The sequence below is a fragment of the Lolium perenne genome, chromosome 5 (genome assembly GCF_019359855.2).
Source record: "Lolium perenne isolate Kyuss_39 chromosome 5, Kyuss_2.0, whole genome shotgun sequence".
Lineage (NCBI taxonomy): Eukaryota > Viridiplantae > Streptophyta > Magnoliopsida > Poales > Poaceae > Lolium > Lolium perenne.
The window spans coordinates 215,568,046-215,578,146 of NC_067248.2; the positions used below are offsets into that span (position 1 = coordinate 215,568,046).

Below are 10,101 nucleotides of genomic sequence, written 5' to 3' on the forward strand. Positions count from 1 at the left end.
TCGGCTATCCTAGAAGAAAACCAATTGACACCGAGAGGAATGGAAAGCAGCCGCGAGCTTGAAGAGGGGCCTCCACTTGGAGGTTGAAGAAGTTTCGGCCACCAGTACTGCCAGCTTATTAGCGCTTCATCTCATGTGTCCATTTCTTCCCTTTTTAAGTTTTTCTTTTCTTGGAAATTGTCTATATGTATCTTGGTATTGTGTTGATAGTCATCTCTTTCACACCTAGGCACTATCATCGCACTGAACAGACGTGTCCGTTACTTTCCTTTGCGGCCTCTCGTGATCTCAACTCATTTTCTGAAAAAAAAAACATTTATGTATTTTAAGGATATTTAGAATTTATTTTTACACTTGTGGTTAATAATCTGTTTTACGCGTAAGGTAAGAAACACGAAGGAAAGAGAAGTAGGAAAGAAACAGAATAAGAAAACCATGCAGGAAAAAAAAAGGTCCACGAAAGCATTTCCGCGCCTCCTCAAAGTACAGACTGGGAAAGAAAAGGAGACGAAAGCGGCATGGGAAAAAGAGCGTGCATTTCTCTAGTCAGCGTCCTCACTTCCCGCTTCCGTTGCCTGTCGTTACGTCTTGCCCTCCGCTGTCCCTACGCCGGAGTAGATACAAAAGAGTCGTCATCCCCCTCCCCTCATCCGCCCTCTCCTCCTCCTCCACGCCTCGCCTCGCCTACCTCACCCCGCTCCACACCAGAGGAAGTGCAACGAGGCGGAGGAGAGCGACCAAGCCACCCAGTATCGCACTATCCTATCAAACTGTATCCAGCGACCATTACCAGGAACAACCAGAAGAGACCGATGGCTGCCAGCTACGAGATGGCCGCCTCCATCCTGCTCTGCGCCGAGGACAGCAGCAGCGCACTCGGCTTCGGCGACGAGGAGGAGACGCTGTCGGCAGCGGCGGCGGGAGCCAAGACAAGCGGGTCGCCGTACTGCGGCGTTGGCGGCGAGTCCACCGTAGACTTCCCGTTGCCGTCCGAGGAATGCGTGGCCCGCTGGGTGGCGACGGAGGCGGACCACATGCCCAGAGAGGACTACGCCGAGCGGCTGCGCGCGGGCGGCGTCGACCTCCGCGTGCGCACCGACGCCGTCGACTGGATTTGGAAGGTGGGTTCTTGCTCCTCACGATGGTTAATTAGCGTGCACCAGCTGTGTTTCCTCCTCTGTTTTGGTTCTGTTCCCAGTACTCGATCTAGCGAGTAATCCTCAGTGTCCTGAACTTGATGATTTGTCGACAGGTTCACGCCTACTACAGCTTCGGCCCTGTCACTGCCTGCTTGGCCGTCAACTACCTGGACCGCTTCCTATCGCTCTACCACCTTCCCGTAAGAATCCTGCTGTTTCTTGGTCCTTGAAACATATCTGCGATGTACGCCATTGCCGTGAAGGATCAGTGTGTGATTCATGTGTCGCTCGTGTTTTCAGGAAGATAAGGCTTGGATGACGCAGTTGCTATCGGTGGCGTGCTTGTCCCTGGCCGCCAAGATGGAGGAGACTTCCGTGCCTCAGTCTCTCGACCTGCAGGTGAGAAAGCAGTAGATAGATTCAACATTGCGAACTTGCACTGCTGAAACCCCGAGCGAGTGCACAGTGTGAATCAGTGCGTGACTTTTGATCACTGTTAATTGGATCGATCAGGTCTGGGACGCACGGTATGTGTTCGAGGCGAAGACGATCCAGAGGATGGAGCTCCTGGTGCTGAGCACGCTGAACTGGCGGATGCAGGCCGTCACACCCTTCTCCTACATCGACTACTTCCTCCACCAGCTCAGCGGCGGCAATGCGCCCCCGTCGAGGCGCGCCGTCCGGCAGGCCGCGGAGCTCATCCTCTGCATTTCCAGAGGTGTGCATGCAACCACTCTATTTCTGCCAGAGATCGAAGCATTGGTAAATCTAAACATTGTGGATCGGTTCACCCATTTGCAGGAACATGGTGCCTGGAGTTCAGGCCGTCGGAGATCGCGGCGACGATAGCCGCCGCCGTGGCCGGAGAAGACCACCACGCCGTGGGCATCTGCTGCAACCACGTAGACAAGGTGAGCCGCGCACGACGTTCACGCAGCTTTCCCTAGTCTTGTCTTCGCCTGCACTAGTAAACGTCTCTCATTTACTGCGGCGCAGCGCATTTTGAGGCTTTGAGCGTTAGACATGCAGAAGAAGCCATGGCCTGTGACCTCGCGTACTTGCTCCAGACACCATGCAGGGAACGCGTGAGCTGCATTTACACCGCAGCAGCGCGAGCTACTTCTCATAATAATGGTTTGTTTCTTTGTGGCTGCAGGAGAGGGTGCTGAGCTGCCATGAAGCTATTCTGGCCATGGCGCCGATAGGCAGCGCCACTGTGCTGCCGCTGGCACCACCCAAAACAGCGACCCTGAGCTCTTCCCTGTCTGCGCCGCGGAGCCCCACCGGCGTGCTCGACGCTGGCTGCCTGAGCTGCGCCAGTGATGGCTCAAGTACAGCGACCGCTGCGTCGTCTGAGTCGTCGCTTGAAAGCTCTGGTGGTTTCGACAGCTCCCCGGTTAGCAGCAAGAGGAGGAAGATCAGCAGATGATTACGACAATGATCGCAACTCTGTGCACACTGGTCATCTATCTCGACTCTCGGTGGGAAAGTCAAATGGTTCGTGATGGATTGCGATGGATGTGGGAGCTTTTGACGCCGTATGAAAAAAATTAAAGAGCGTGAAAAAAGGATCGAAAGCGGGACGTTTCGACATGACGACTGATGAAAAAACTGATGAAATAAAGAGAGGAGCCACAACGGCGATTTTGTACAAAGGCAAAGCTGAGCCGAGCGAGATGACCGAAATAAAGACTGATGGCGAGGTGACAGTGGCAAGAACTAGCAGCGAGCTCCAACTAGCAGGCACTGACCTAGCTGTGTTTTAGTTTGCATTGTTCTGTAATTTTTCCCCGAAATTCCCCATTGTGTGAAAAAAAGCGAGAGAAAAAACAAATAATTTTGTCGTCAAAATAAAGATGACATGATTGGAATTCAGGGTGATGCAAGAAAAACTAAAAAAAATCTCCTTGTGAAAAAGAAGAGAGAAAAACAAACAACTTTGGGGGCACATAATTATGACATAAATAATTGAAATCAAGATGATGACATGATTGAAATTCAGGATGTAAGAGCATCTCCAGTCGCGTCCCCCAAACCGCGCCGGATCGAGCGTTTGGGGGACGTGTTTTGTTCGTGCCGCGTTTGGGGGACGTCGCTCCCCAGCCACGTCCCCCAAACGCCGCCCCCAAATATTTAAAATAATTTTTTTAACACATAAACCATTTATATCAAATGTAGCATATGAATAAAAATGTTTGTGAGGATTGTTTTCAAATTAAATTACAACAAACAATAAAACAAGTAATCAAATATAATAAATAGGGCTAGATGCTACATCAAGGTGCCACGGTATTTCCTTTGATCCTCCACAAATGCTCAACGAGATCAGCTTGAAGTTGCTCATGCACATTGCTGTCACGGATCTCTGCGTGCATGGCGAGAAAATCAGCAAAATCTGCAGGCAACTCATGATCAACCTCCGCGAGAGGGCCTTGACACTCATAGGGACCAACATGTGACCTAACATGATTCTTGCGGTCATCCTCGATGATCATGTTGTGCATGATCACACAAGCCTGCATCACCTCCCACATTTGGTCGTGAGACCAGCTTAGAGCAGGGTACCGGACAATGGCAAATTGTGCTTTAAGCACACCAAATGCCCGCTCGACATCCTTCCTGCAAGCCTCCTGTCGTGTAGCAAAATGAGAATTCTTCAGACCTGATGGATTCGAGATTGTTTTGACAAAAGTGGCCCATTTTGGATATATACCATCGGCTAGATAATAGCCTTTGGTATATTGGTGGCCATTGATCTCATAGTTGCATGGTGGAGCATGCCCTTCCACTAGTCTGCTGAACACCGGAGACCGCTGCAACACGTTGATGTCATTGTGTGATCCCGCCATGTCAAAGAAAGAATGCCAAATCCACATGTCATAATCTGCCACAGCTTCAAGCACCACACTGCAATATCCATGACGCCCTTTGTATATACCTTGCCAAGCAAACGGGCAGTTCTTCCATGCCCAGTGCATGCAATCGATGCTTCCAAGCATTCCAGGAAATCCTCTGGCAGCATTTTGTGCCATGATCCTTGCAGTCTCTTCCTCAGTTGGCCCTCTCAAGTAGTATTTGCCAAACTTTCCCACCACAGCTCGGCAAAACTTGTACATGTACTCAATGGCAGTAGACTCACTCATGCGAAGGTAGTCGTCCTGTGTATCGGCAGGTGCTCCGTATGCAAGCATCCTCATGGCGGCGGTGCACTTCTGAATGGACGAGAACCCGAGAACGCCTACAGCGTCGACCTTGAGCTTGAAGTAGGGGTCGAACTCTCGAACGCCGTGGAGGATATTCATGAACAGGCCCTTGCTCATCCTGTACCGGCGCCGAAAATTGTCGGCATGTGTTGCCCCGTCGGCGAAGTAGTCGTTGTGCAGCATGGCATGCCCCTCCATCCTCTGCCGGGGCTTCGACTTCCTTCTTCCCGGCCTTGATCCTCCGCGGCGCGGCCTCTTCCTCTTCTCCGCCTCAGCGTCAAGCATGTCCTGGAGGGACGCGATGATCAGCAAATGCTCCCGCAGGTCGTCATCGAACGCTTGCTCGTCCTCCAGCAGCAGGGCAACCATCTCATCGTCGCTGTCCATGGCTAAAGCAAAATCAATGGTTAAAATTGCGCCGAGGCAGACGACGCAACAAACAACGGCCAATAGCGCCTACCTGGCAAGTCGTCGAGCACCTTCTGTGCGCGGAGGTGGGGCGGATTTGACGGCGCGTTCTGGGACGCGCTGGCGACGCGGCGGCGGCGGCACGACCGGCGGGAGCCCGAGCCGCGACAACGGTGCCGACTCTCAGCAGAGATCAGACGCCCAAACGGCCGGGAAATCCAGCGGCGGCGGTGGGGTGGGAGGCGCGGGAAGGAAGGAGCGACGAGAAAAGAGGCGCGAACCAACGGTTTATGCAAATAGTCGCCGACATGTGGGAGCCCGCCTCGCTTTTCGTTTTGTCCGGCGTCCCCGGAGCGTCCCCTGTGGGACGGGGACGGGCTCGGGGCGCCGGACACCGTATCGGGCCGCGCCGGACAAAAATGGGCTTTGAGGGACGCGGCTGGAACGTTTTTTTTGTCCGGCGCGCCCCAAATCCCTTTGAGGGACGCTTTGGGGAACGCGACTGGAGATGCTCTAATGGAGGCAAAAGGAAATAACAAAACAAGGACAAAACCCATAAGACGTGGAAGTGGGTTTCCTTTCCCCTCAGGGGTCATGAACTATCAACATCATCTATGATCAGTTTCTTCTTGCTTTGCACTGGTGCTATATAATGTTGCTGCCACCTAATACTGTTTGACCAGTTGTCTGCATAGACCATGGAAATAAAGAGAGGAGACACTGTCTGTAGAAACCTCGGGAACACAAACATAAAAATAGTGCTAGTGCCATACAGTGCAGGGTGTTGAGAATCTGCCTAAAGAAATTTGGTTAGTTGGTTTGGTTGTAGCTTATGGTCCTTTCGTGGAGTTAAAGCTTCTTCTGCGCCAAACTATCGTTATAAAATGGGTTGAATTGGTTCCTTTTCAGGTAACCCATTGCTATGTTTGATTCTACGTTGCTTGTCATTATGTTCTAGGCAGAGACACTTAACTACTAATAGTGCAATACATCCATGAAAGCACCACGGTTAAACAATATGAGGGAGATTGATGCTGTTCGGTGCCCACTTGAAGCGGGAATGCTGCGCTTTGTCATATTCTAATCTGGAACTTACTGAGTTCTTTTTATCTTGATAGGAGCGTTGCATTACAATTAGAGGAAGTAGTGTTGTCTGATTGATTAGGAAAACTAGGCGAAAACCATATACAAAGAGAACGGAGCCCTAGGATCGAAAACCACACAAAACACGCAAATACAACAAGGCACATATCACTAAAGAAAAAACCCGTCGCGATGTGCCCTCAACCGTCTCCAACGAGCAAGCCACATCCGATGTGGCCTACTCCAAGAGGGGCGGAAAGACTCCACAAGCTACCGAAGAAGCATGGAAGATGCCCCATGAAGCACTACACCACCACTATCGTCGAACGAGAGAGAAACCAACCAATATATGAGAGGAGGGTTGGGTCGCTCCAACATTGAAGAAAGACAAAGTGCGTCTCTAGAACCCATGCCATCCATAGCTCCAACACTTTAAGGATTATCCCAATCATGCTAGAAGACAATTGTATTGTAAAAGTTTCTATAAACTTTGTTACCTCATCATACTCTACCATCCTCTATTTGGATATTTTTTAGACCGTATGATTTGATATCTCTGTTAATACATTTAAAAATAATAAAATAGAGAAGAACACTCGCAGTAAAATATACATATACAATATAGCATTCATATATTTTTAAAATCAATTTAAGGAGGAAGGTGTTTTTGCCCTCTATTTGTTTTCATAAGGGGGTTGCATTTCATTATATTCTTAAGTGGGAAGTGTCGGAAACAAAAAAAAAATTAGCGCAACTACAATATATTTTTTGTGACTTACGTTGCAACTATGCATCAAAAACACAAATATTATATTTAGCAATAAGCATAAGCATTGCTATATGTTTACAATGCTAAAAAAATAATATGCTAAATATAGTAATTAATAGCGCAATATGAAAAAATTATAAACATGTACAAAAGTTTAGTATAATTGTAGTTAGTTCAAATCAACCTAATTCTACAAATTATTTTGGGCGAACATGAATGTAGTGGCGGGATTTGCAAGTTTTAATGTTGTAACAGGAATAGACTATCCTTCAATGTGTGTGCTCTTTGGTTCTCTTCATGTAACATTATCTCCATTATGGTCAGTGATCGCACAGTATAATGGGGTGGCGCGAAGGGCCCATAGGGAGGCAAGATGGACCCCTTGAGTGGTGCAGAGAATTTGCGATTCCCGATCTAATGGCCACAGTGTGTCTCGGAAAGAATGTCCCAGGAGCACGGAAGTGCCGAATAACCGATTTTGTGTCGGGCATCCCCTAAGCCCCCAATGCACGCTGGAAGAAGCAGACCCGCCGCTTTCAATGTTGATTGGGTTTGGAGGGGAGGCAGAGTCCGGGGCGGTGAGTAGAGCATCTAAGCCGCACGGGAAGATTTTGTCATATCACGTCTATCACTCAAATTTTAACGATTTTGTAGTTTTTAGAGATTTGTTTGCAATCACATGACCGTGCTATGATCCAAAGCCGTTCATGTCCATAGATATGCACGGCAAAACATCACGTTTGCACGAGATTCGATCTTGACCGGTTCTGGCACGCGTGAGGCTAAATATCAGGCAAAACCCCATGGAGCTCCACTTAACGGCCATCAGATGCTTGTATTTATGACCTTGCTACAATCCAAAGTCGGCCCATATATATGCACGGCAAAATAGCATGTCTGCATTCTGGCACGCGCGATCGAGGCTAATGTCAGCAAAGCAGACCTGAGATATATAAGTTTTTGTATCGAAAGTACGGTGCCAGAATCATCTGCCAATTTGGTAGACAAGTCACGCAGGGACAAGATGATGAATTCCTTCACGAGAGTGCAGTACACGCGCCGATCCAACCACACCGAAGATATCATTTCTCCATTACTACTCGTTTGCTGCCTTGCTGGTGGTTCGTGTTCCTGCCGCATAATTTGCTTGCATGGTCCGTGGGTGGGTGCACGGACGGATGCCCCACGAACACGAGAGCTACGTGCATGGACCGGCCACAAAGTTATTCTCTCATGCGGTGCCGGCCTCGATCTCGAGGCGTGGGCGGCTGCGACAGCTGATCCATCCGCTTTGGCGGTGAATTTCTGCAGCAAAAGGAACACGACATAGGGCACGCACATCAGATCACGGCCAGAAGTGAAGAGAAGAGAGAGCTAGGACTAGGAAGGGGTGATCGAAAGCGAGCACAGCAGATGCCAACGCCAAGTTGGCACAAATTAATCGAGCGATTTTTACTCTAGTGGGCAGGGAATCAACGCACGCCACGCCATGCCGAGCCAGCTCGAGGCTCTGCGTGCCCTAATTGCGTTTCACCTCGATCCTGGCTGGCTAGCCCCTGCAGCGGCACGGCGGCAACTCTAGTTTAGCTACCAGGCCGGCCAACGCCATGCCATGCATGCCCTGCCAAAGACTACGCCAGTAAAAAGCGTAAAACCCTGCAGGCAGGCCGAGATGGGATCGCTCGATCGCGCGCCGAGACTAGTCGCCGTCGTTCGTCGGGTGCAGCCTGCATCATGCCTTCTCGTCTTGGACGCGTCGTCCCCGCCACGGCGCAAGCGCGCAGCTACTGGTACTGTTCGCCGGTGGCGGTCCGGGCTGGCTAGCGGCGGGTCATCCGGCAGAAGGGTAGGGCCGTCGCGGAGAATGTACGTATGTGGATTGCATCGGGGTCGTGTCCAAGATGCCACGGTACGGCGAGGGGCATGCGTGTCGCCGGCCCGGTCAAACCATCGTTCGATCACCGTGGGACGTTACAACTTGGCGCATGCAAATTCGGGGACCGGCAAATTGGGGCGAATTTTTTTTAAATAATACACTTTTTAATATTAATTTCAGAAATAATATTCGTTTTCAGCTAATTTCAGAAATAATACACCGTCCGGGTGGGCGAACCCGAATTTACAAAATCGGGTTTGAGGAGCCCGAGACGAGGCGAATCTGCCGTGTCAGGCCAATTTCGGGGTGCTCCTCCCCGAAGCGTGGGTGTCGGCCACCGAAGGCCCGTGTCGGACTGTCCCCGGACAGAGCAGATGCCGTCGGGGCGGAGAATCCCGAGGCCGTAACTCGGGCACGCTCGAGCCCGAGTCGGGCAGGACGACCCCGAATCGAGGCGATATTAAATGCGTCGCGCGCGCTGCTGCCTCGCCCGAGCGCTCTGCCCTTCTTCTTCCTCCTTCAGCCTCAGTTCATCTGCTTTCTCTCTCTCGTTTGCTCTTTGGCCAGCAGCGTTTTCTCTCATTGCTGAGCAATTTGTCCAGCCATTTGCTGTAGTTTGACCACCAAAAGCTGTAGAATCATCTGATCTATACATGGGTTAGATTTTGAAGCATTTTGGTGGAGGTGTTGTTGGTGGTGGTGGTGGTGGAGGAGCTGGTGGTGGTGGTGGTGGTGGTGGAGGAGCTGCTGGTGGTGGTGGAGGAGCTGCTGCTGGTGGACGAGCTGAGCTGCTGACGGAGGTGTTTGGCACGCTTCAAGGGTAAACCCTAATTCCTGATATTAGATCGTGTAATGATGCATGTTGCGTTCGTTAGCTTCGCAGATTAGTTACTGAAATATGTACCGGTAGAAAGTATTTATTTTAGAGTGTAGGTGCTAGATTTTTTTGACGAGTCTGTAATTTGTATAGGTGAGCAGATATGTCAGATAGAGTAAAATTCGTTGTTTACTTCGGTCATGGCACGGTCCGAACAACTCCGATGGGAGCTGATCCGAGCGAGTTTCGGTGTGAGGATTTGCATCGACAAACCCAAAAACATGGCGAGTTAGTCGATTGAAGGAGTGGTTGACCGTGAATTTCGGGCTTAATCCCGAAGCATACACCGTTGGTGTGCATGCTTTGTGGAGCAGCTCCGCATCTGCATTTTCTGGCGGTTGAAGCCGATTGAGCGGACCTCTCAGTGGGTGCACTGGTTGGAAGCGTGCGAGCGCAGGGGAACTCACCCCATCGCCTTAATGCTTCCCGAGGCGAAGGTGGTGAATTTCCAAGAAGGCGAGGGTGCGTTCCATCCAGGCCAGAGCAACAAAGTTCGATGTCGGCAGCAGTTTCCAATCCGGGCAGAGTAGCCATGCAGCAGGTGGTCATGACGATACTGTTGAGCTTGAAAGCGTGGACGAAGAAGAAGAACAGATGCAGAACATGATGGACGAGGAAGACGAGGATGGAGTGGACAATGAGGTTGACTCAGATGAATCCGGTGGATCCGATACTTCAGATGATAACGAAGAGGCGGATCCGATCCCCTCTTCTTGGAACCATGATTTGTCGGAGGCAATGATAGT

At 50.5% G+C, this 10,101-nt stretch overlaps 1 protein-coding gene across 1 annotated transcript; it reads left to right on the plus strand.

Moving 5' to 3' along the window:
• The first annotated feature begins 584 nt into the window (after positions 1 to 584).
• On the plus strand, positions 585 to 3,014 carry LOC127301913 (cyclin-D4-1). Its single transcript, XM_051332212.1, has 6 exons — positions 585 to 1,121; positions 1,253 to 1,339; positions 1,440 to 1,538; positions 1,653 to 1,857; positions 1,941 to 2,050; positions 2,296 to 3,014. Exons 1-6 carry the CDS (start codon positions 813 to 815, stop codon positions 2,566 to 2,568), a joined length of 1,083 nt encoding a protein of 360 aa, XP_051188172.1. The 5' UTR covers positions 585 to 812; the 3' UTR covers positions 2,569 to 3,014.
• Positions 3,015 to 10,101: the final 7,087 nt, after the last annotated feature.

What these genes read in the sequence shown, in the direction of transcription:
- LOC127301913 (XM_051332212.1), top strand. Translation starts at nt 813, where the DNA reads ATGGCTGCCAGCTACGAGATGGCCGCCTCCATCCTGCTCTGCGCCGAG. An exon ending in CCGTCGACTGGATTTGGAAG is followed by an intron (nt 1,122 to 1,252) that starts GTGGGTTCTTGC and finishes ATTTGTCGACAG; the next exon opens with GTTCACGCCTACTACAGCTT. An exon ending in CTCAGTCTCTCGACCTGCAG is followed by an intron (nt 1,539 to 1,652) that starts GTGAGAAAGCAG and finishes TGGATCGATCAG; the next exon opens with GTCTGGGACGCACGGTATGT.